General features: G+C 45.0%; 1 protein-coding gene across 1 annotated transcript in view; it reads left to right on the plus strand.

Annotated features, from left to right (window-relative positions):
* Positions 1–3,136: 3,136 nt before the first annotated feature.
* Positions 3,137–26,826, plus strand: part of LOC135542848 (histone-lysine N-methyltransferase NSD3-like) — a 38,105-nt gene continuing 14,415 nt past the window's right edge. Inside the window, 24 exon segments of the mRNA XM_064970036.1 lie at positions 3,137–3,479; positions 5,625–6,299; positions 6,302–6,687; positions 7,001–7,160; positions 7,270–7,424; positions 7,744–8,092; positions 8,095–8,366; positions 8,477–8,624; positions 8,744–8,844; positions 8,990–9,035; positions 9,170–9,300; positions 9,397–9,522; positions 10,889–11,015; positions 11,783–11,986; positions 12,138–12,317; positions 14,740–14,886; positions 17,177–17,333; positions 17,719–17,921; positions 18,053–18,165; positions 18,537–18,683; positions 18,761–18,883; positions 21,131–21,247; positions 22,752–22,893; positions 23,012–23,118. Coding sequence (XP_064826108.1) covers positions 5,669–6,299; positions 6,302–6,687; positions 7,001–7,160; positions 7,270–7,424; positions 7,744–8,092; positions 8,095–8,366; positions 8,477–8,624; positions 8,744–8,844; positions 8,990–9,035; positions 9,170–9,300; positions 9,397–9,522; positions 10,889–11,015; positions 11,783–11,986; positions 12,138–12,317; positions 14,740–14,886; positions 17,177–17,333; positions 17,719–17,921; positions 18,053–18,165; positions 18,537–18,683; positions 18,761–18,883; positions 21,131–21,247; positions 22,752–22,893; positions 23,012–23,118 — 4,272 coding nt within the window. The 5' untranslated portion in view covers positions 3,137–3,479; positions 5,625–5,668.

Below are 26,826 nucleotides of genomic sequence, written 5' to 3' on the forward strand. Positions count from 1 at the left end.
AACAGATCCACAGATGACACAATCTCAATCGCACTCCACACTGTCCTTTCCCACCTGGACAAAAGGAACACCTATGTAAGAATGCTGTTCATTGACTACAGCTCAGCATTCAACACCATAGTGCCCACAAATCTCATCACTAAGCTAAGGACCCTGGGACTAAACACCTCCCTCTGCAACTGGATCCTTGACTTCCTGACGGGCCTCCCCCAAGTTGTAAGGGTAGGCAACAACACATCTGCCATGCTGACAACCCAACAGTTGTTGGCCTGATCACCGACAATGATGAGATAGCCTATAGGGAGGAGGTCAGGTGACAGGAAAACAACCTCTCCCTCAACGTGAGCAAGCGAAAGGAGCAAATCGTGGACTACAGGAAAAGGCAGGCCGAACAGGCCCCCATTGACATCGAAGGGGCTGTAGTGGAGCGGGTTGAGAGTTTCAAGTTCCTTGGTGTCCACATCACCAACGAACTATCATGGTCCAAACACACCAAGACAGCCGTGAAGAGGGCATGACAACACCTTTTCCCCCCTAGGAGACTGAAAAGATTTGGCATGAGTCCCCAGATCCTCAAAAAGTTCTACAGCTGTATCCTGACCGGTTGCATCACTACAGAGGGTAGTACGTACGGCCCAGTACCTCACTGGAGCCAAGCTTCCTACCATCCAGGACCTATATACCAGGTGGTGTCAGAGGAAGACCCAAAAAATGGTCAGAGACTCCAGTCACCTATAGACTGTCCTCTCTGCAACCGCACGGCAAGCGGTACCGGAGTGCCAAGTCTAGAACCAAAAGGATCCTTAACAGCTTCTACCCCCAAGCCATAAGACTGCTCAACAATTAATCAAATGGCCACACGGACTATTTATATTCACACACCCCTTTGTTTTTACGCAGCTGATACTCGCTGTTTATTATCTATGCATAGTCACTTTACCCCTACCTACATGTACAAAATAACTTGACTAACCTGTAACCCCGCACATTGACTCAGTACCAGTACCCTCTGTATATAGCCTCATTATTGTTATTTTTATTGTGTTACTTTTTATTTTACTATTTTTACTTTAGTTTATTTAGTAAATATTTTATTATCTCTTTCTTGAATTGCATTGTTGGTTAAGAGCTTGTAAGTAAGGTCTACACCTGTTGTATTCAGAGCATGTGACAAATAACATTTAATTGTATTTTATTCCCACGGGGACTGGTACGAAAAAGTATGAAAATTAATGCACTCACTACTGTAAGTCGCTCTGGATAAGAGTGTCTGCTAAATTAGTCAAATGTAAATGTAATTCAGATCACCATGAGGGATCAACCAATTAATTATACTTGTGAGTAAACATTCCATAACTGCAGGTGACAGTATATCGCCAGCCTTGGCTTTATACCTGTTCAAACAACACGCTCCAGGGGGCAGTATCCACCCTTTCAGTTTGTTTACCAACTCATAGAAGTAGTGATGGGCATTCCGGCTCTTTTCAGTGAGCCGGCTTGTTCTGCTCAGCTCACCAAAAAGAGCTGGCTCTTTTAGCTCCCAAATGGCTCTTTTAAAAAAACATGTTTGTATTTTTCAAGTCAAACAGTTTGCGATAGTTTGACTATGATTGGTGTTAAAACAATTCTAATTAACTTATTAAAGGAAGTCATACTCTACCTTAACCACAATGTATTTAAAAATGCATTGGTTTGTTATGAAAAGGAATGATGTTAAACATTTGCATTTAATGTATAACTTTTTAATGTGCATATAAATCTAAACATTCAAAACGAATAGAATCTGAACAGCATAATAGAATATTGCACCATATCAAAGCAAAATAAATAACAATTTGCAAAACTGCATCGTCCCACAAATTGAAATACATTTGGATGCTATTACACATGTGCATTTAAAGTACAACTTTTTTAATGTCAAATTGCAGCATCCCACAAATTCAAATACATTAAAAAAAATAAGGATGCTATTACACATGTGCATTTAAAGTATAACTTTTTTAATGTATATAAACAAAGTGCATATAAATTTAACAATTCAAAACGAATACAATCTGAACAACACAATAATAGAATTTTGCACCATATCAAAGAAAAATAAATAACAATGTGCAAAACTCCAACATCGAACTTAAAAAATTAAACGGGTCCCTCTTTTCTCTCTCTTCTTTATTGCCATGTTATAACCAGCAGCACACAGCAATGCTAACTATATTTTTATTTTATGAGAGTTGCATTCAGAAATGCAAGCTGCCTCACTTTCGAGGGGCTGATGTGGTTTCTTCTCACAGTAATTATTTGTCCCGTTTTCGAGAAGCCCTCTCAGAGGGAACGGATGTGCCACTATATGCAGAGTCTCCCTGTCATGACTTAAGTAAGCCGTGGGTTGACAGAGGCCTTGTTCTTCCACCAGCTCAGAGGATCTACAGATCTTTCAGAATGAATGTGTGTGCGCTTGAGCATTTAGGCCTATATTATTTTTTATTTTTTTTGGTTCTTTGAATTAGTTAATTTTATTCGTTTAAATCTTTTGATTCTTCATTACTTAATTTTTGTAGATTTTTATAAGTAGATTCGGCTCGTCTGATATGCGAGCTGGCTCCCAACGTTCACCTACAAGAGCCGGATCCTTTAAGAGCCGACTCGTTTGCGAACGACACATCACTACTTAGAAGTTGTAGAAGAAGAAAATTGACTACTTCAAAATAGAGATGGTCTCAATAGAGCTGCCCGCGCGCCACAGACAGCATCACCGTAGAGATACAATATTGCCATCTCTATACAACTCTATTGGTTTAGGAAACCACAGAGCTTCCTGGGCCCTTATAAGACCAATTAGCCATTCACGCAATAATTGATAGGTGCTACCTGCCGCCACCATATTATCATCAATCGACATCGGTTGTTTAATAAACATTTGTAGTCTCTTATAATTGATGCATTTTCACCATGAATTGGCCTAATCAACCTAACCTAGGCTAGATTATTAAAATATTTGCTTATATTTCACTGCATTTTATTTTTCCTTGTTTCTTTGTAGACCTACACATATTTGTATGCTGCTGCTTTTCTCCTATGGAATGGAACTACATATCCCGATGTGCGCCTGGTTGTGTGACCCCCCGCCAATCGAGAGCGTGTGATTTGGCGCTGAGCGAGATAGACAAGGCCCAAAGCAGGGTGATTTTGTTACAGCTAGAGGAAGAGGGAGTAAGCGAAATTAAAATACAGAAGGGGCGAGATTTATACATAATTCCCACCAAGGTTCCGCAAAATACTAGGCCCCCTTAGGTTCTACAGCCAATAGACGAGACTTGGGGACCGAGCAGTGGCTGTAAATTGGCCCTATTAAAGAATTGCGTTAGAAACGGGGAGGCCTGCACTCTGTCCGAATATTTTTTTTATTTGATCTCTTTTTGTAAATTGCTGAAAGAAGCGCAGATATCTGGTGTATGTGTTTAGAATGGGACACGCTGAAGGTATTGGCATTTTTATTTTACTACATCTCGCGACTCAGCATTTCGTTCTACGTTCTCTCTTGTTGATAATCAGCTTGCTGTCATTATCGTAGCGGTACATTTAGTCGTGTAGATTTAGGGTATTGTTATATCCTCGTTTTTTTCAAACGAATGATTGATGTGTATAATCACGGTAGACAATTTTGTTTAAAGGTGCAATGGCAGCCATATTGGTAACAATGTATAGCTTCGTTTGCCATCGTGTTTCTAGTCGTCTGGATTGTATTGAAATGGCAACAAATCAATGTGTTAACATTGCGGACGTGTCAGAATACAAGGAGATCATCTCGGCGTTTGATACGTGTTTTTATATTGACAAGGAGCATTATATTTGATTTGCCAGTGTTCATGCAAGCTAGCCACGCTAGCTAACTTAACACATAGCATCAGAACGATGCACAGCACGGCTAATAATGATGCAATTCAATCACTCAGTGAAACAATGTAACGATATTTCAGTCTGTCTGTGCTTCGTTTTCCTCAATAAAATGACCCCAGTGGTACGGTGTCTCAATTCGTGTATGCAAAGCTGGACTGCGTGATCTACATTACTTTATATTCTCATCCAGCAGCTGTGATACACATTAATAAGTTGTTTTCCCATATATCACCTTGTGAATGGCATTAAAGGCTGCTTAATCTGAATCAAATCAAGGTTTTGTCTACACCAAAAAGGACATCGATTCAAGGTTATTTTGTGCATATAACAAAGTTATGACACTTTCAATTTTCTATTTCAATATGACACTGTTCAATTTCGGAATCCATATATTCATGCATTATCACTGTACTTCTTTCTGTCTCAGCCAGGGCATGGTCATCTTGGTCCTTAGGCTATCCTGTCACACCTTTACACCCAGAGCAGTTTGACTTCTGGGTGAAATGCTTAGTGCTTGCCTATACTGTAATAGTACATTGCATTGATTGGTGATGGTTTAAGATCCAACAATAGGATTTCTTTAAAAGTGATTTGAAGGATTTTCCCTATTTTGGCAGAGGCAAAAACAAATGCATTTATTAGGTCCACGCAGTCTATTTATACTGTGAACTGACCAGGGAAAAACTCTTGATACTGTAGGCTGTCACTGTAGTGTACCCATATAGGCTATCATGAAATGGTTTTTCCTGATCAGGTCACGGGGTCAGAATAACTACAACAGAGGTCTATTTTTGAATAACCACAACATTGCCCATTACCAAGCAATCCATTCCTTTATGAGTCGTTCAGAGCTGATAATTGTCTGCTGTCTGAGTGATGAGTTGAACTCTTTCACAGGCAGCCTATAATTTGAATTTTTCCACTAATTGGTCTTTTGACCAATCAGATCAGCTCCTTTGCCAATAATTGGGCAAAAGATCAGCATTGGGCTACTTGTGTAAACACAGCCATTGGCACACTTAAGGTTGGCTCTACAAAACTGGCAGGGATCTATACCATTAGATAGACATTACACAGAGATACTGTGTCCCCAGAGATGTCCATGGCAGCCTAGCTCACTCAGTGTTTCCCAAAACGGTGGTCTCCCCGAGGGGTAGACAAGCTAGCTCAACAGGGGTTTTGAGACAAAAATCTGTAATGACAGATTTTGTAGGCCTGTATGTCTTTAAGACATTTTTTCTCATAGCTAGCGTGATGATCAACATTTTGGTCATCTGTACATGAACATTTATCAGTTGAGTATAAGCACACGTGAATGAGAGAAAAAAAACATGGGCAACAGCGAAGCATTCAGCAGACCTTTTTTAAAATTCAGTTCACACTGTGCAGGGAGCACTTAGCTCTTATTATGGGAAAGACTCGAGATTTCTAGTATGTAAAACTGGAGATCAGTTTCATTATTTAATGTAGGAAGGGGATATAGCACAAGCTCTCCTCCGAACAGTCTGTCTTTCCTTACCAGTATGATTAGATTAGAATAGACAGTTCAGTTATCATACTGTATGTCACTTTATTCCTCTGACTGTGATGATTGATTAAATGTTCTTACCTTATCAAAAAAGAGATGCGCAGTTGTAGATCTGATTATGTTGTCTTTCAGTCATCATCCTCTCCATTTCCCCTTAACATCATATCAACCCCTGTCCTATATCTTGGTCATCCTCCAGGTCCAGCCAGAGAAAAGGACAGTTAAGGATGCAGGAGCACAACAATGGATTTCTCCTTCTCTTTCATGCAAGGGATCATGGGAAATACAATTCAGCAACCCCCTCAGCTCATTGACTCAGCCAACATCCGACAGGAGGGCGCCTACGACACCGGCAGCGATGCGGGCGAGGACGGAGCCCCCTCCTACGACGCTGCCCTGGAGGCAGAGTTTTCCTACCCACCCACTGCCTCCGAAGACATGCCACCGGTCTCCAATGGTTACCCCCCTGGGCTGGGCCTGTACGAGCCCCAGGCCAAGTTCTCCATGTACCCCCAGTTCCCCAACGGCTCGGCCAATGGCTACGGGGCCATCCGGGGCTATGGCGAACACTGCCTCATGCCTGGGGAGGGAACGGTCCTGAGGGCCCCTGTCCTCCAGGAGAGATCCCCCTCCCCTACATCTCCTCCACCTTCACACCACCCCCATCTCCATCACCCTCACCACCACCTTTCTCATCACTACCACCCTCAACTTCACCCACACAGCCCTCCACCCCTGCCCTCCCAACACCACCTCAACCCGCCACCTCACTGCATGTCCCATGTGCTCCCTCCTCCCCCGTTACTCCTGCCCTCCACCAGCCCTCCCCTGTCCCTGCTGGACAGCACCCCCCCCTCTCACCCTTCTCACACCCCTCTGCTCCCTCCATCGGGGTCCTGAAGAAAACCAGCTCTCCAGAGATCAAGCTAAAGATCATAAAGACGTACCAGAACGGGAGGGAGCTGTTTGAGTCTGCGTTGTGTGGAGATCTGCTGCAGGAGTCCCAGGCCAGCGAGGCCTCCCAGAGCCACCGCAGACATGAGAGGAAGAAGGAGAAGAGGAAAAAGACCGTCAGGGAGCAAGAAGAAGGGCAGGACCAGGATCAGCTACAAGAGGACACTGTAGGGCAGGCCAGGGACATCCAGACCCAGCTACAGCTGCAGACTCACACCCCGGCCCAGACCCAACCACAGGAGCTGCCTGTGGGGCAGACAGAGAAGCCACAGAGGACCCCCATCAAAGCAGAGCCCGAGACACCTAAGGTATGTGTTGGTTTGCTGCTAGTCTGTCGGTTGAGGTCATCCAGTTAAATTGAGTCACTGTTCAGTACTAAAAGAGTAACTGTTTCAACAGTTTCAGACTTCAGACATCTGATCAAACACATCTATATCATTGTGTTTACTTGATAGCTACCTACACAAATAGCTAGCGAGAATAAAGTGTTAATAAGATAAAAATTCATTAAAAATATGTATTATTGCTTACACCCATCTGATACTTTTAGATCTACAGAAAGTGTCTTGTGGGTTGGGTATGACTCCTGTCACTAACTGTACTGTACCCCCTGTACTGTAGGTCCAGAAGCAGTACCCTACAGTGATAACCGGTACAGGCTGCTGTAAGGACCACGAGGTGGGGGACCTGGTGTGGGCCAAGGTGGGCACCTACCCCTGGTGGCCCTGCATGGTCTCCTGTGACCCCCAGATGAACGTCCACACACGCATCAACACCCGGGGTAAAATAATCATTTGACTCATGTCTTCTTCCAGGTGTCCAGAACCTGTAAACTTAACTGTTTAAAAGCCTCTAACCGCCGTCTGTCTGTGTTCTTCCTGGCCCTCCAGGTCACAGGGAGTACCATGTGCAGTTCTTTGGCAGCGTGGCGGAGCGGGCCTGGGTCCATGAGAAGAGGGTGGTCATGTATCAGGGAGAGCACCAGTTTGATGAGCTGCAGGCTGAGACACTACGCAAGACTACCAACACCGCAGAGAGACACAAGGTAGAGACACAGCACTGCCTGGCCTGACAGTATACCCTCCTCACACTCTTGACACCGGTTTAATGGGCGAAGGGCTGGCCTGTTTCAAAGCTCACACTCTGACTTTTCCCCAAACATGAGATTTATGTAGTTGTGTACATATGTACGGTATATGGGATCGTAGGTAATGTAATGGGTATGTATGGGATTAAGCTGGTGTAGTGATTATGTTTTGCTGTTTTCGGCTATATCGAAGAAAGGGCCTACTAAACTTAGTTGAGTGCGCTGACTTGATAAGAGTGTCTTCAAAATGTTAATAAAATGTGTGCGTTTGTGTCAGCTGATGAAGCCCTTCCCCCAGAGAGAGCGTGCTCAGTGGGAGGTGGGCGTCGGCCATGCGGAGGATGCCTTCCTGATGACTCAGCAGGAACGTATCGACAACTACACCTTCATCTACGTCGACCCCGATCCCAATGCCCCCCCCCCCATCAAGAAGACCCCCACCAGGGCGGCCGGTCGCACCCAACGTTCTTCTATCGCAACAAGTAAGAAAGAAGAAGTAGCAGTGACATCACCGGACCGGGCGGAGCCGTCCAGAAGACAGCCTCGTAGGCAGTGTAGTATTCCTAATGCAGATGACCCAGCCGACCCCCAGACCTCAGAGAAAGACCAGAGCCGGGACCCTGGCCAGCCCAGCCCCCAGCTAGGGAGGCCCTGTCTAAGGCAGGGGGAACCCAGGAGTCCCCTGCCCCTGTACGGGCCTGGAAGACAGCCGCTGCCAGGAAGTTGCTGCCTCTTTCCATTACCATGAAGAAACTAAATGTGGAGATCACCAAGTGTGACCAAGTGTGGCCTCTTCTGCAGAGGAAAGCCCTGCCCTCACCACGGCAAGAGAGGGAGAGAGAGGCGGAGAGGGAGGAGGGAGAAGGCCGACAGGCTGACCTGGGATACTGCTCACCAGAGGTGGGTGCTCTCTATTGGTCTAGACGCCCTAGTTGACAATAGTGGTGAATGTTGTTGTTGCTCTAAACTGAATTGAAACATTATTTCTAAGTGGATTTTTTTGTCTCCAGCAGGGCTGTGGAGTTAAACCAGAACCCAGTCCAGACGAGGAGGAGAAGAGGGATGAGGGAGAGGAGAAAGAGGACAGGGAGGAGAGAAGTGACCAGGAAGCAGCACAGCACACCTCCTGTCCTGGATCTCAGCACAGCACCCCGCCAGGTATGTACGTGGGTATGCACGTTTTCTGGATCTTCTGGTGATAACTGGTGAATATTCTGTTGGTGGGAATGTGTTCCCCACAGAGCAGAGGTTTTTAACCAGGTATCTCCTTCCAGTAGGTTCTCAAGAGCGTAAGCAGCAGCGCAGGTCAGTGAGGAGCAGATCAGAGTCAGAGAAAGGCTGTGAACCCGTCCCCAAAAAGAAGACCAAAAAGGAACAGGTACCAACCTGCTAATACCACTTACTGTTCCCCTCTGTAATGTTAGCCAAACTGGTGGTTCTGTCACTCGCTTCTCTAGAGGAGGGTCACAATACAACAGAGCGATCTGAAATATCCATCTCTCGCTTCCTCTCTCTCCCTGCAGGGTGAGATGGCTCCTGAGACCACTCTGAGAACAGGCTCACAGAAAGGTAGCGACTCCAGCTCTGTCCTATGACTCTCTCTTTCCCATCCTGCTCTAACCATGCTAGCTTTGTTTAACGTGTTGGGTCATATAAAGGGAAGCAGTGTGGAGGTGTGTGTTAACCTGTGGTGTGGTGTGTAGGAGCCAGTGAGATCTCAGATGCCTGTAAGCCTCTGAAGAAACGCAGCAGAGCCTCCACAGACGTAGAGATGGCCTCCTCTCAGTACAGAGACACATCCGACTCTGACTCTAGAGGCCTGAACGATCCGCAGGTAAACACAAACACACCTCAGACCCTGACTTTAGAAGGCTAAATGACCGCAAGGTACACACACAAAGCCCACCCACTCATGCTCTCTCTTGTGTAGAGTCTGTTTGGGAAGAGTTTGGACAGTCCAGCGGCTGCAGATGCGGATGAGTCAGACAGCCAGTCAGTGGACTCCAGTCTTTCCAGACAAGGAAGCAGCACAGCCAAGATAGACACTGTCTGCCAGGTACACCACTGCAGGCCGCCTCTCCTATCCCCTCATCCTTTCTCCTCTTCTGTCTTTTCACCTCATTTTCTCTCTTCCACCCTCTTTGCTCTCTGTGAACATTTTAGAAGAAAGCCGAAGAAATATACACTGAACTAATATTGAAATGCAACATTCAACAATTTCAAAGATTTTACTGAGTTACAGTTCATATAAGGAAATCAGTCATTTGAAATAAATAAATTAGGCCCTAATGTAATCTATGGATTTCACATGACTAGGAATACAGATATGCATCTGGTCACAGATACCTTTAAAAATAAAAAGGTGGGGAAGTGTATCAGAAAACCGGTCAGTATCTGGTGTGACCAGCATTTGCTTCATGCAGCGCAACTCATCTAGTTCTGATGGAGTTGATCAGGCTGTTGTGGCCTGTGGAATGTTGTCCCACTCCTCTTCAATGGCTGTGCGAAGTTGCTGGATATTGGCGGGAACTGGAACACGCTGTCAACCCAGAGCATCCCAAACATGCTCATTGGGTGATGTCTGGTGAGTATGCAGGCCAGAAGAAGAACTGGGACATTTTCAGCTTCCTGGAATCGTGCACAGATCCTTGCGACATGGAGCTGTGCATTATCATACTGAAACATGGTGATGACAGCGGATGAAAGGCACGACAATGGGCCTCGTGATCTCATTAAGGTATCTCCGCATTCAAATTGCCACCGATAAGATGCAGTTGTGTGTGTTGTCTGTAGCTTGTGCCTGCCCATACCATAACCATGGGACACTCTGTTCACAACGTTAACATCAGCAAACCACTTTCCCACACAACGCCATACACGCTGTCTGCCATCTGCCCGAAGCAGTTCAAACCTGGATTCATCTGTGAAGAGCACATTTCTCCAGCATGCCAGTGGCCATCGAAGGTGAGAATTTGCCCACTGAAACCGGTTACGACGCCGAACTGCAGTCAGGTCAAGACCCTGTTGAGGATGACAAGCATGCAGATGAGCTTCCCTGAGACGGTTTCTGACAGTTTGTGCAGAAATCCTTCAGTTGTGCAAACCCACAGTTTCATCAGCTGTCTGGGTGGCTGGTCTCAGACGATCCCGCAGGTGAAGAAGCCGGATGTGGAGGTCCTGGACGGGCATGGTTACATGTAGTCTGCGGTTTTGAGGCCAGTTGGACGTACCGCCAAATTCTCTGAAACAAAGTTGGAGGCGGCTTATGGTAGAGAAATTAACATGATGAATTCTCCGACACTTTACATATTGCATTCATATTTTTGTTCAGGGTATGTTATACTCCACTCTTCCTCTGTATAGAACTGTAAGGTGTATGTATGGAGAGGGTTGCGTGTTTCTATATCTTCCTCTATGTGTAGATCTGTGAGGTTTATGGAGAGGGTCTGGTGTCGTGTGAAGGAGACTGCTGTCGGCTGTTCCATCTGGAGTGCCTGGGTCTCGCCTCCGTACCTGAGGGCAAGTTTACCTGTCTGGAATGTAGAAACGGTGAGACATGGCATGATGTCGCAACACATACACGATGCATTTACATCCTAATCATTACCAGACCTACACTACCATTAGACAAGTTCTCTTTGATTGCTCCTTTCATCTTTACAGTATCATGTTGGCTGAAATGGTTGAAAGGATTATTTAAGTTATTCCAGGGCACGTCCTTCAACTTTGTGAATTCTGATGAAGCTATGGGTGTGAACAGAGAAGACGGCTTAAGCCCTGATTATGTAAATTACCCTACAGACAAATCTTTCTGTGTGATTTCAACCCGGCAGACATGAGAGATTTCTCTGATGGAGGAATGAAGAGTAGACTGGCATTTGCCTTTTTCTCACCACTCTGTACACACACTCTCTCTCTCTGTCTGCCCCCTCCCACTTTCTCGCTCTGCCCCCTCCCGCTTTCTCGCTCTGCCCCCTCCCGCTTTCTCGCTCTGCCCCCTCCCGCCTTCTCGCTCTGCCCCCTCCCGCTTTCTCGCTCTGCCCCCTCCCGCTTTCTCGCTCTGCCCCCTCCCGCTTTCTCGCTCTGCCCCCTCCCACTTTCTCGCTCTGCCCCTCCCACTTTCTCACTCTGCCCCCTCCCGCTTTCTCGCTCTGCCCCCTCCGGCTCTCTCGCTCTGCCCCCTCCGGCTCTCTCGCTCTGCCCCCTCCGGCTCTCTCGCTCTGCCCCCTCCGGCTCTCTCGCTCTGCCCCCTCCCGCTTTCTCGCTCTGCCCCCTCCGGCTCTCTCGCTCTGCCCTCTCTCTCTGGCGCTCTCTAGGCTCTCACTTGTGTTTCAGCTGTAAGGCAGGGGGAGGGGAGGTGTTGCGCTGCTCAGTGGTTGGCTGTGGGAGGTATTACCATGACGACTGCGTGCGTAAACTCCCTGGCACTGTGGGGAGTGGTACGGGCGGGGGGTTCCGCTGCCCCCAGCATACCTGCGCCACCTGCTGTCTGGAGAGAGACCTGCACCAAGCCACCCAAGGTAGGGAGTCAGAACACTGGTCCAGATGAAGGAGAGGAGATGAGGAGAGGAACAGAAGCCACTTCAGGCTTTTGACATGGTCCCTCACATACTGCAGGTGTTAGTCTCTCTTTGTCTAACACTCATCTCTCCTTCCTCTCCCCATCCCCAGGGCGTATGATGCGTTGTCTGCGCTGCCCTGTTGCGTACCATACAGGGGACAGCTGCGTGGCAGCGGGTAGCATGGTCCTCACCCACCACATCATGATCTGCAGCAGCCATGGCATTGCCAAGAGGAATGGCCTCCTCTCCTCACCCGTCAATGTGAACTGGTGTTTCCTCTGTGCCCGAGGTAAGCTCTATCTCCCACCTTAGACCTCCTGTAGGGACCCACCCTGACTCACTCACCTTCTGTGTCCCAAATAGCACCCTATTCCCTATATAGTGCACTACTTTTGACCAGGGCCCCTGAGCCACTGTCTCCCGAAGGGGAGCTTCCAGCTTCAGCCCCGTGGCTTCAAAATGTTTGACTGGAGGGCAGAAGGAGAAGCAGTAGAGAGGGATGTGGCTTTGTCCTGCCCCTGAGACTTCTGGACACAGTGTTTGAATGAATAGAGCCCTAGCTCCAACTCCTCCTGCTCAGGTGTGGGGGGTTAGCCAAATCCCCCCCCCCGCTCTCTGAATCTGAACCCCTCTAATCCAGTCTTCTCTTATCATTCAAACTTTGTTTATCCCCCTAGTGGAGGCTTAGCTGAGGAGACTACTGGTGCTGGCTGATCTTTCTCAAGTCAGTGCTCCTCAGTAGTCCTCAAAACCACAGTCTCCTATCCCTTGGAAAGGCGGCTGTTAGCCCTGGGCTAAGTGTAGCGTGAACGTGGCTATGCAAAGAACTGGATGTCTAACTTTGTCTAGTTGAGATGGAGATTCATTCAACCTGCATGATAGTTCCGATGCATTCTCCTGTTTGTAAATGTATTTGTGACATTTGACCATTACTGTTGTCTCTGTCGTACCTGATGTGGCAGTGCCTTTAGAAAGTATTCATACCCCTTGACTTATTCCACGTTGTGTTACAGCCTGAATTTAAAATGGATTAACAATTTAAAAAAATCTCAACCCATCGACACACAATACCCCATAATGACAAAGTAAAAACATGTTTTAAGACATGTTTGCAAATGTACTGAAAATTAAATACAGAAATATCTCATTTACATAAGTATTCACACCCCTTCAAGCTTTGTCAAGTTGGTTGTTGATCATTGCTAGACAGCCATTTTCAAGTCTTGCCATAGATTATCAAGTAGATTTAAGTCAAAACTAACTAGGCCACTCAGGAACATTCAATGTCGTCTTGGTAAGCAACTCCAGAGTATATTTGGCCTTGTGTTTTAGGTTATTGTCCTGCTGAAAGGTGAATTTGTTTCCCAGTATCTGTTGGAAAGTAGACTAAACTAGTATTTCCTCTCGGGTGTTGCATGTGCTTAGCTTTATTCCATGTATTTTTATCCTAAAAAACTCTAGTCCTTGCCAATGACAAGCAGACCCATATCATGATGCAGCCACCATCACGCTTGAAAATATTGAGTGGTACTCCGTGATGTGTTTTGTTGGATTTTCCCCAAACATAAAGCTTTGTATTCAGGAGAAGTTTATTTCTCTGCTTATTTTTTTTATTCAGTTTTATGGAAGTGCAAACAGGATGCAGGTTTTGGAATATTTGTTTTCTTTACAGGCTTCCTTATTTTCCCTCTGTCATTTAAGTTAGTATTGTGGAGTAACTACTAATTTGTTGATCAATCCTCAGTTTTCTCCTTTCACAGACATCAAACTCTGTAACTGTTTTAAAGTCACCATTGGCCTCATGGTGAAATCCCTGAGCGGTTTCTTTCCTCTCCATAAACTGAGTTAGGAAGGACAGATGTGTCTTTGTAGTGCCTGGGTATATTTTGAAACACCATGCAAAGTGTAATTAATAACTTCATCATGCTCAAAGGGATATTCAATGTCAGATTTTTTTTTTAATCTACCAATAGGTGCCCTTCTTTGAGAAGCACTGGAAAACGTCCCCGTTCTTTGTGGTTGAATCTGTGTTTGAAATTAATTGATTGACTGAGGATCCTTACAGATAATTGTATGTGTCGGGTACAGAGATCAAGTAGTCATTAAAAAAGTTGTGTTATACACTATTATTGCACACAGAGTGAGTCCATGCAACTTATTCTGTGACTTGTTGAGAAAATGTTTACTCCTGAACTTATTTAGGCTAGCAATAGCAAAGGGGTTGAATACTTAATGACTTAAGACATTTTTGTAAACATTTCTGAAAACATTATTCTACTTTGATATTATGGGGTATTGTGTCTAAGCCAGTGACACAGTGACAACTTCATCCATTTTAATTTCAGGCTGTAATACAACAAATGTGGAAAAAGTTGAGGGTTTCTGAAGACACTTTAGGTACTGGTCTGTGCTTTTACAGAGCACTCCTCTTACAAGAAATACACCTGTTTTGGATGATTAGACATTTCTAACGGATTTGATTGCAGAGTACATTGTATGTGTAGAAATATTTTGGTCTCCATGGTTACTAAAAGCAGTTGATTCTTATAACCGGAGTGTTCTGTTGGACGACTCTTTAGTTTACTTTTACTCCTCTGTTTCTCTCTCGTTTATATGTTCTAACAGTGTATGTGTTCTTTTTCTCCTGTGGAATCATGGGTACTGTAGTCTGATTACGGCTCACCCAGTCTCTTCCTGTGTGTCTTGTGTAGGACTGTTAGTGCAGGACCTTACTGACACCATATTAAGTTCATATGCCTATAAGTCCCACTACCTTCTGACTGAGTCAAATCGTGCTGAGTTGAAATTACCTATGATTCCCTCTTCTTCGTCAGCTACCAAAAAGAATATTGGGAAAGGTAACAGAACTGTTTTACTCTCTCTCCCTTTTCCCACTGGTGCGTGTGTATGTGTTTGAATGTGTCTATACTCCCCACAGTTGATTTGATGTTCCTCCTTATTGCTTTGTTCTGCCTCTAGCGTGTCAACATACAATCTGCTGCCATTAACGCTACAGCAGGGCTTAAAATAAACTTTCAGTGACCCTAACATGCACTGGTTCAGCCGGGAACCACACTGACAAAGTGTGAACGGCATTAAAAGTGAGCAAAGCTCATCTCTGAAGCTGTGGAATGTGACTCTCCTCTCCAATACAAACACAAAAGGGGATTTGAATAAGTGGACCTCAGCACACTGTAACATAACACAACATTTGGTTTCATCATCAGAATTGTGAAAGAGGGATGAAAAGAGCGATGACCTGTCTCACAGGGTTATTTTACGCCCTGTCTGTATGAAGGGGGGGGGGGGGGTCTTGTTGCTGCTGGAGGAACACAGCTTCTCTGCTTCAGCGCTTTGAGCTTGTCCGTAATCTGAAAAACAAAGAGTTACTTTTTCTAACTGCTCACTTCTGTTTTTGAATGAAAATAATTGTCCCTCGCTTCTCTGCTGCTCTCACTGTACCGCGATCAGCCTTTACCGCGATCAGCCTTTACCGCGATCAGCCTCTACCGCGATCAGCCTTTACCGCGATCAGCCTTTACCGCGATCAGCCTTTACCGCGATCAGCCTTTACCGCGATCAGCCTTTACCGCGATCAGCCTCTACCGCGATCAGCCTCTACCGCGATCAGCCTTTACCGCGATCAGCCTTTACCGCGATCAGCCTTTACCGCGATCAGCCTCTACCGCGATCAGCCTTTACCGCGATCAGCCTTTACCGCGATCAGCCTTTACCGCCATCTGCCTTTACCGCGATCAGCCTTTACCGCGATCAGCCTTTACCACGATCGGATGTTTGTGGCGGTCCTGACTTGCTGTGTTAAGGAGTTAATTGTTCCAAGAAATATTGATTCTGCGTTGAAATGCAGTTCATTCAAATAGGTTATTGTTCATGACCGGTATAATATTGCTCACAAGATTATCAATTTGATCAATAAGTCAAAACTGTCAATGTTTGAATAAGATGCTGACACTCGTCCTTCTAGTTGACATGCAATGGGAATTATTACTCATCAATGATGTTATTCATTTGACATTTAAAACACTTCCACAAACACATGTTTAAGTGAGATTCCATGAAGACTGTCTGGGGTATGTATAGTGTTGCAGAGAAGTGGAACCACCCCCTTTACAAGAAGGAGTGCATGTCAGCTTTGTGCCGTTCCTCTTATATTTTGGTAAATCTTGTTTTTCTTTTTCTTCTTTTTAACTTAATATTTATTTGCTGATTTGTATTATCATCGGTGCTATTGCATGTGTGGTGATTGTACAAGGGGCCTGGTACTCTAAACCTGCCTGTCAGACATTCCATTACACCATTGTTGACTGACTGCTGAGGAAAAAGCAGAGGACAGCAGTAATATGAAGACTACTCTCTTTTATCAAAGTGGTTTCCACAACAGCATAGTTTTCAATAGATAAAGCAAACGTTATTATGCTGTGGGAGTTACAAGTTATTCCACCTTTGTGAATCCTTTGGAAAAGGGCAACTTCAGGCCCATTTGATGGCCCAGTTCAAAATAAATATATATCCTTAGACATAAACCATACATATGAAAGGAGCTTATGAGTGTAAGCAATGTCACAATGGCTCTTCCAACTCTCTGGAAGACAATATTACTTACTTGGTCCAAATAATTTCTGTTGTATTGACAAGATGGTCGAGTGACCGCTCTAACAATGGAAAGACATGTCCTCAAAGATGGAAGGCAGTCAGGAGGAGGTGAGATCAGGTGGGACCATTCTAGCTGATGAGGGCAGATACGCGAGTGAAGAAAAGGCACAACTCCAATAGTCATTTTTTTTTTTTGCCGAAATGCCACGTGTCCACTTATATCAGTACATTCCTAGCGACCTAACCATTACGAAACTTGATCAAATAAGCCTCATGTAGAAAATGAGCAATTATACATTTTGTTGATCAAATTTGACACTCATTGGCCTCCATACAGTAAACCCTCTTGCTTCGCTTCTTCCTCTCTGCTTGGGCATAGCATTACTCACAGTGTATAGTGAAGGGGTTGAATGACTGGCATGCCTAAGGATAAGGTTTAGAGTGTGGTGGCCCCTATTGTCCAGGTGTGGAAGTATGTTCTCTAACCCTGTGCTGCTCTTTTCTCTATATACACACACACCCACCCCCATGCAGGAGAGAAGCTGCTGTGCTGTGCGTTTTGCCCGGCGTCCTTCCACCCAGAGTGTTTGGAGATGGCGATGCCAGAGGGGGCGTGGTCCTGCAGGGAGTGCAGATCAGGAAGGAAACCCCACTACAAACAGATCGTCTGGGTCAAACTGGGAAACTACCGGTGAGTTGATGCATACCCAAAAGCTGTTGGAGAGGTGCTGGCTAAGGGTATAGTAAACATATGTAAAATGATAATGATAGTTGCACACTCCAAATATTCTCCCATTAATTGAATGGATAAACACCAATGGTGTTTACCCTTTATATTACTGAGAGTATATTTATTGTGAAGCTACAGACGAGGAACAACACAACTCCGGAATATGTGGAAACAACATTATTGTTGCCGGATGCAGAAACAGGATGAGAGTGGCACTTTACTGTACACTACGAAGGGTTCATGTATTTCAGAAAGTTGTTTTAGAATCAGAGGATTGGCTTTAGCTGTATCTTATGGACTGATCAGCGCTCTTTCTTTCCTCACGTCTCCTGTCTGTCCCCATCAGGTGGTGGCCAGCGGAGATCTGTAACCCTCGCCTGGTGCCCCCCAACATCCAGACACTCCGCCACGACATCGGCGCCTTCCCAGTCTTCTTCTTTGGTTCCCATGACTACTACTGGATCAACCAGGGCCGTGTGTTTCCCTACGTGGAGAACGACAAGACCCCTGTCACGGGCCAAATCAACATCAACAAGACGTTCAAGAAAGGTGAGGCCACCTTGGGCTCTATTCTGTGCTCTGGGCTCTGTTGGATCTTGAGGGATATGCTAGTGCCTGATCCCTGAGTATGTGTGAGACAGGCAAAAGGTAATTTCATCCCTTCTGTGTGTGTGTGTCAGCTCTGGAGGAGGCTGCTCGTAGGTTCCAGGAGCTCAAGGCACAGAGGGAGAGCAGGGAGGCCCTAGAGCAGGAACGCAACTCACGCAAACCACCGCCTTACAAGTTCATCAAGGTAATGCATCCAGTCATACTGTATACAGCCCTACCCTGCAAACACATACCTTCCCTACAAATTTTCTGGGACTGTGAAGAGACACACGCGTGCACACACAGGAAGGGACAACACTTAATCTGTTGTGAAGTGCATTATGTTTTTAAAATTGTATATAACTGCCTTAATTTAGTTGGACTCCAGGAAGAGTAGCTGCTACATTGGCAGCAGCTACTGGGAGTCCATAATAAATACAAAGTCTTGCTTTGCCAAGCAAACTGAGAATTGTCTCTTTTAGCTGAATGAGACCTTTAGATCTCATATGGGACCTTGTATGTTAGTCTGAGTCTTGGTGTGTCCTCGCTGACACATGGTTGTCATGTCTCTTTCAGTCCAACAAGCCGGTGGGGAAGGTGCAGGTGCACATAGCCGACCTGTCTGAAATCCCACGATGCAACTGTAAGCCCACGGACGAACACCCCTGCAGCCTGGACTCCCAGTGTCTCAACCGCATGCTGCAGTACGAGTGTCACCCACAGGTTGGTGTGTGTGTGTGTGTGCGTGCGTGCATGCGTGCGTGCGCAGAGGTTAAATCAGCCCTGTTCTCCTGTCCTAGGTGTGTCCGACAGGTGATAGCTGTGAGAACCAATGCTTCTCTAAACGTCTGTACTCCGAGACAGAGGTCATCAAAACAGAGGGTTGTGGCTGGGGCCTCAAGACCAACCAGGCCCTCAGGAAGGTAAGTGAGGGGCGCTGGGGTGGACGTAGTATGGGGCCCAGCTCTATTTCTTTCCTTAGCCCCTAATCTTTAGGTGTTAACTGATATTAGCAACACTGTGAAGGCTCCACCTAGCCTTTCATATTGTTTGTACCTATCCAGACCTTTCATATAGGAACAGGATGAGGGCTGGAGACCAAAATGGAAGCGAGCCTGTGTTGTGTATAGATCAGAGATTATTGTTAATAACCGCCGCTCAAGAGGACTGTGAGCTCTCGTCCTTCGAGGCTGATGTGAGGAAGACATTCAAGCGTGTTAACCCTCGCAAGGCTGCCGGCCCAGACGGCATCCCCAGCCGTGTCCTCAGAGCATGTGCAGACCAGCTGGCTGGAGTGTTTATGGACATATTCAATCTCTCCGTATCACAGACAGTTGTCCCCACTTGCTTCAAGATTTCCGCCATTGTTCCTGTACCAAAGAAAGCGAAGGTAACCGAACTAAATGACCATCGGCCCGTATCACTCACTTCTGTCTTCATGAAGTGCTTTGAGATGCTAGTTAAGGAACATATCACCTCCACCTTTCCTGACTCCCTAGACACACTACAATTTGCATACACCAGATCCATTGATGACGCAATCGCCATCGCAATGCACTATCCCATCTGGACAAGAGGAATCTCTATGTAATAATGCTGTTCATCAACTACAGCTCAGCCTTCGACGCCATAGGGCCCTGGGTCTGAACCCCGCCCTGTGCAACTGGGTCCTGGACTTCCTGATGGACCGACCCCAGGCGGTGAAGGTAGGCAACAACGCCTCCTCCATGCTGATCCTTAACACGGTAGCCCTCCTGTACTGCCTGTTCACACATGACTGCGTGACTGCTCACATTTTCAACTCAAATCATCAAGTTTTCAGACGACACGACCGTGGTAGGCCTAATTACCAACAACGACGACACAGCCTACAGGGATTAGGTGAGGCCCTGGCGGAGAGGTGCCAGGAAAGTAACCTCTACTGCAAAGTCAACAAAACCAAGTAGCTAATCGTGGACTTCAAGGAAACAAAAGCAGGATCATGCCACCATCCACATCGACGGGGCCGCAGTGGAGAGGGTGAAAATCCTCTAGTTCCTTGGCATGCACATCACTGACAACCTGAAACTGTCCATCCACACAGACAGTGGGGTGAATGCGGCGCAGCGGCGCCTCTTGAAACTCAGGAGGATGAAGAAATTTGGCTTGGCCCGTAAAAACCCTCACACACTTCTACAAATGCAGCATTGAGGACGTTCTTGATGATCTTCTTGGCCTTCCTGTGACACCGGGTGCTATCGATGTCCTGGAGGGCAGGGAGTGTGCCCCTGGTGATGTGTTGGACTGACCACAGCGCCCTCTGGAGAGCCCTCCGGTTGCAGATGGTGCAATTGCCATACCAGGCGGTGATACAGCCTGACAGGACGTCCTCAATGCTGCATCACCCCCTGGTATGGCAATTGCACCATCTGCAACCGGAGGGCTCTCCAGAGGGCGCTGTGGTCAGTCCAACACATCACCAGGGGCACACTCCCTGCCCTCCAAGACATCAATAGCACCCGGTGTCACAGGAAGGCCAAAAAGATCATCAAGGACATCAGCCACCCGAGCCATGGCCTGTTCACCCTGCCACCATCTAGAAGGCAGAGGTGGTACATGTGCATCATTTCTGGGACAAAAAGACTGAAAAACAGCTTCTATCTCCAGGCCATCAGACTGTTAAATAGACACCGTTGACCGGCCTCTGCCCAGTACCCTGCCCTGAACTTAGTCACTGTTAGTAGCCAGCTACCACCCGGTACTCTACCCTGCACCTCAGAGCATGCTGCCCTATGTACATAGTCATTCAACACTGGTCACTTTAATAATGTTCACATACTGTTTTACACACTTCATATGTGTATACTGTACACATAGTCTCTCATCCTGTATAACTACAACTGTACACACATTTTCTATTCATATACTGTCCATGTCTATACACACCATCATATATATTTATATTCCGGACTCTGACATTTCTCATTCTGATATTTCTTCATTCCTTTCTTTTTATTTTGGGGATTTGTGTGTATTGTTTTGTATTGTTAGGTGTAACTGCTTTGTTGGTGCTAGAAACATAAGCATTTCGCTGCACCGGCGATAACCTCTGCATAATATGTGTTTTTTATATATACCACGGGTATGCTTTGTTGTAAGTAATATATCTTAAGTCTGTGTCTCTTCCGCAGGGAGATTTTGTGACAGAGTACGTGGGAGAGGTGATAGATTCAGAAGAGTGCCAGCAGCGAATCAAACACGCTCATGAGAACCGTGTGACTGACTTTTACATGCTCACCCTCACCAAGGTAATGACGTACAGTCTGTCCCAACAGTCTGGAATGGCCTCATTCACTTGACCTCTCCTCCTCATGACCAGTAATACATACAGTGCATTCTGAATGTATTCAGCCCCCTTTGTTAAATTGCAGCCTTATTCTAAAATAGATTAAATTAAAACAATTCCTCATCAATCTACACACTACCCCATAATGACAAAGTGAAAACTGTTTTTTAGAAATGTTTGCAAATGTATTCAAAATAAAAACAGGAATACCTTATTTACATAAGTATTCAGACCCTTTGCTATGAAACTCTAAATTGAGCTCAGGTGCATCCCGTTCCATTTGATCATCTTTGAGATGTTTCTACTTGATTGGAGTCCACCTATGGTAAATTAAATTGATTGGACGATTTGGAAAGGGACAAACCTGTCTATAAGATCCCACAGTTGACAGTGCATGTCAGAGCAAAAACCAAGCCATGAGGTCAAAGGAATTGCTCCAAGAACAGGATTGTGTTGAGGCACAGATCTGGGGTAGGGTACCAAAACATTTCTGCATTGAAGGTCCCCAAGAACACAGTGGCCACCATCATTCTTAAATAGAAGATGTTTCTAGAGCTAGCAGCCTGGCTAAACTGCGCAATCGGAGGAGAAGGACCTTGGTTGGTGAGGTGACCAAGAACCCGATGGTCACTCTGACAGAGCTCCAGAGTTTCTCTGTGGAGATGGGAGAACCTTCCAGAAAGTCAATCTTCTTCTTTGCAGCACTCCACCAAAAGGCACCTAAAGGAATCTCTGACCATGAGAAACAAGGTTCGCTGGTCTGATGAAACCAAGATTGAACTCTTTGGCCTGAATGCCAAGCGTCACGTCTGGAGAAAACTAGGCACTGCTCATCACCTGGCCAATACCATCCCTACGGTGAAGCATGGTGATGTCAGCATCATGCTGTGGGAATGTTTTTCAGCAACAGGGACTGGTAGACTAGTCAGGATCGAGGGAAAGATGAGTGGAGCAAAGAGAGGATCAAGAGATCCTTGATGAAAACCTCCTCCAGTGTGCTCAGGACCTCAGACTGCGGCAAAGGTTCGCCTTCCAACAGTACAACAGCCCTAAGAGAGGATCTGCAGAGAAGAATGGGAGAAACTCCCCAAATACAAGTATGCCAAGCTTATAGCATCATACCCAAGAAGACTCAAGACTGTAATCGCTGCCAAAGGTGCTTCACAACAAAGTCCTGAGTAGAGGGTCTGAATACTTATGTAAATTATATATTTGTATTTTTATTTGGAATACTTTTACAAAAATGTATAACCTGTTTTTGCTTTGTCATTATGGGGTATCGTGTGTAGATTAATGAGGGGGAAAAACTATTTAATCAATTTTAGAATAAGGCTGTAAAGTAACAATGTGGAGAAAGTCAAGGTTCTGAATACTTTCCGAATGCACCATAGTATGTGTATATGAATCACTCTTTTCAGTAGTGTTCATATATTGGCTGTGTGTGTGCGTGTGTGTGTGTTTCTCAGGACCGGGTGATAGACGCGGGGCCCAAAGGGAACTCCTCTCGCTTCATTAACCACAGTTGCAGCCCCAACTGTGAGACGCAGAAATGGACCGTCAACGGAGATGTACGGATAGGGCTCTTCACCTTGTGTGACATAGAGGCTGGTGAGGAGATCGACACACGCACATGTTCTGTAATTTTGGGGATTGATCTCTCTGATCAATCTTATCTCTCCTGCAGACACAGTGCTGACATTTAACTAAAATTGTGTGTGTTCTGCAGGCACTGAGTTGACGTTTAACTATAACCTGGACTTGGTGGGGAATAGAAGGTCGTCGTGTCACTGTGGAGCTGAGAACTGCTCTGGCTTCCTAGGGGTGCGGCCTACGGTACGGGACACACCCACATTCTCTCTCCTTATTATGACTGCATCATGTAGGAATCAAGTAACATGTTTCTGGTGTCCCACCTTAGCAGAACCCTTCTGTCCATGGTTTGTCTTCAATGTTGCATAGAACTATAGAAGCTGGCCTAACAAGGCTTGGAACTCATTCTGACAAGGTAAATTGTCAGAATGTCTCCTCTCAGAAGGTCATATAAACCATATTGCTAATAATAAACTATGACAATGGATTAAGGGCTGTTGTTCCTACACCTATAGTATCCTATTTGACTGTTTAGGCTTAGATATCTGTAATATTTTTTCAATTTTTCTCAATTCATCAAGTCTGCTAACTGAACTGTAACATTTTTACTTATTTTGTTTCACTTTATTATTATTTTTATAATACCTCAAGCGGGGGGTCTGGGTGGGAACGTCCGATGGGTGAGTTTCCCTGTGGGTCCTGCTTTTTGTTACACATCCATGGGCTTATCAATTGTAAAGCTAACAATTATATAATTAATTTAACATTCCTGTCTGAAAAACAATGGCAACACTAGCTATTCTCTCTTGGAATTTGAAAGGCCTAAATGGTCCTATCAAACGTTCAAACGTTCCAGCTGTCTTGATATCAGTAATGCTCCGAGAAACACAGCTGCTCCGTAAGGATGCTATTTGTACAAACTGTGCCTTTTCATCAGCCCCAAACAATATATGTAATCATAATGATAGATAAGAAATTCAACCATCATATTTTTATTTGATTTATTTAACCAGGTAAGTTGACTTAAAATGCATTGTCATCAACGACCTAGGGAATACTTACAGGGGAGAGGAGAGGGGATGAATGAGCCAATTGTAAGCTGGGGATGATTAGGTGGCCATGATGGTATGAGTGCCATATTGGGAATTTAGCCAGGACACTGGGGTTAACACCCCTACTCTTATGATAAGTGCCATGGGATCTTTAGTGACCACAGAGAGTCTGGACACCTGTTTAATGTCTCACCCGAAAGACGGCACCCTACATAGAGAAATGGCCCCAATCACTGCCCTGGGGCATTGGGATATTTTATTTTAGACCAGAGGAAAGAGTGCCTACTACTGGCCCTCCAACACCGCTTCCAGCAGCATCTGGTCTCCCATCCAGGACCAACCCTGCTTAGCTTCAGAAGCAAGCCAGTAGTGGGATGTAGCTGCAGATTGGCCAATTGGGTAAAGGCGAAGACCAAAAACGCAGAATCACTTTCCTTAAATGTATCCATAATGGAAAGACAATTGCCTTTATTAATGTGTATGCTACAAATTCATATGATCCTACGTTTTTTGATTCTCTGAACAGAATAGTGTTAGAATTAACTGAATTCCATCTGGTTATTGGGACTGACATGAACGCCAATCCACACGCAACCAAGGCTCTCCAACATACAGTATACTCTGATTTACATGTATATTTTGAAGTACATTTTCTACTCAAACAGGCATATATTCTCCACAATCGATTTTATATTATCAACACATCTATTCTCCACAATTATGAAAATAGAAATTCGACATGAGCTTGACCGATCACCACACCTACTACTGCCAATTAAACATTTCTGAATCTCCTAAAAGAGCAACAAGATGACGTTTCAAAGTTTCATTACTTGAAAATCCTACATTCTGTGATCAATTTGAAATGGAACAAAATGTATTCTTAATGATCAATAAAAATTCAGTCGATGAACCCCGGATTCCATGTGATGCAACCAAAGGTTTTATTCAAAATAATACAACTGCATTTCCATCTATGTAAGACAGAGAGCAGAATATGGACTCCATGGAACCATTACTTCCTAGTCATTTACTGGCCAACAAGCTACACAGTAATGATCAATTAGCTGATACAGCAACAATTCAATCTGAAACCGGGGAATTGCTATCAGAACCAAAATTAATCAAAGATTATCTCACTTCTATAAAGAACTGTATACCTCTGATTTGTTCATCCTTAATATAGGAAGCCACCTCCCTGGGAGGCCAAATCTTTCTCAATGAACTCAAATGAGCATTGGATAGCATGAATAAAGGCAAATCACCTGGAAGGGAGGGTATTCCCCCTGATGTGTAATTAAAATGTTGGAATCAATTAGGTCCACTAATGCTCAATGATTAATATAGCCGTTCACAAAGGTTCATTTGGGAGAGATGTGAATACAACGCTAATTTTGCATATTTAATAAACCGAAAAATGTTGTCGTCCCGTCTCGAGACTTACTTACCCAAATTGGTCCACACAGACCAAAGTGGGTTTGTTAAAAAACGTTTATCCTCCGTTGACTATTTACATATCTTATAGCTCAGACACACGGGTAGGATTGTCAAACGTTTGCCTGCCGACTGTTCTTAGCATTTCTGAACAGTGTCAGAAATGTCAGTCAATCTCTTTTGTGTTCACACAGCAAAGACCTTGGAAGTCATCAGCCACTCAGCCCTGTTACATTAATCAAACCAGAAGGTGGCAGTAGCGTTGTTTGGCCTTGCATATCTGTGCGCATTGCTTATAGTCTGATTCCAAGCCATCTTCCAAGCCATCTTCAAATATATTATAGACATGATTGCGCAGTGGCAAACCTATAGGCATTCAGTGTGTGACAGGTTTGTGATTCTGCAAGGACTGCAACCGTAATACTAGGGCTGTGGCGGTAACAACATTTCGTCAGCCAGTGATTGTCAAGCAAATAACTGTTGGTCTCACGGTAATTCACCATTATTTAACATAAACACATTAAGCATCTCCTGGCTTCCACGCACAGCCTACAAGCTATGTTAGGTCCTGATCTGGCTATGCCATAGGCAGGGTAGCCTAGTGGTTAGAGTATTGGACTAGTAACCGAAAGGTTGCAAGTTCAAATTCCCAAGCTGACAAGGTACAAATCTGTCGTACTGCCCCTGAACAGGCAGTTAACCCACTGTTCCTAGGCCGTCATTGAAAATAAGAATTTGTTCTTAACTGACTTGCCTAGTTAAATAAAGGTATATAAATATGGCTGTTGGCTAAACTAGTTCATTTAGTAGACAAGATTTGTTTAGAATTGCGTGGCATTATTTTATAGTATGAAGAATACAATTGAACAAAGCTGAATAAAATATAAATATTTTCTCCAAACGATTTGAGAGAGTGCGCACATGCGGCTATTTTGTGTTGCGCATTAACAGAGAAATAGGTATCCTAGGTACTCCTATATGCTTAATTTAGAGTTATTAATGTAACTTTAGTTCTACAAATGTTGGGCTATATGTATTGATTTTCAATACATTGTAAGACTGCATGATGTGGTTCTAATGATGATTTGAAAAAGGTTGCTTGTAAGGCATGAGCTCTGCTTTGTTTTTTTGCGCAGGCTGTACACACGTCATCAGTCTCTCATTCACAATTTGACAAGCACTTGATAATACCTTGAATATCACAGTAATGCACCCTAAAAAATCCATGCCTTGTCGGCCAGTGGCCGTTGTGCCCTTGGCCCAGAGTGCTGCATGCTCTAAAGCAGCTCTCACTCACATGGCTCTCCATCACGTGATCAGGTCTTTCTCACAGGCTACAAGTGAAGACAGACACATTGTGGACCCAACTGCGAGCCCCCTTATCTAATTCTGAGGTGCATTTTGAAGATATTGGAAGAACTGTCCACATTTACTTTTTGTCAGCCAACAAGATGAGTAGGCCTAA

Source organism: Oncorhynchus masou, chromosome 1 (assembly GCF_036934945.1).
Source record: "Oncorhynchus masou masou isolate Uvic2021 chromosome 1, UVic_Omas_1.1, whole genome shotgun sequence".
NCBI lineage: Eukaryota > Metazoa > Chordata > Actinopteri > Salmoniformes > Salmonidae > Oncorhynchus > Oncorhynchus masou.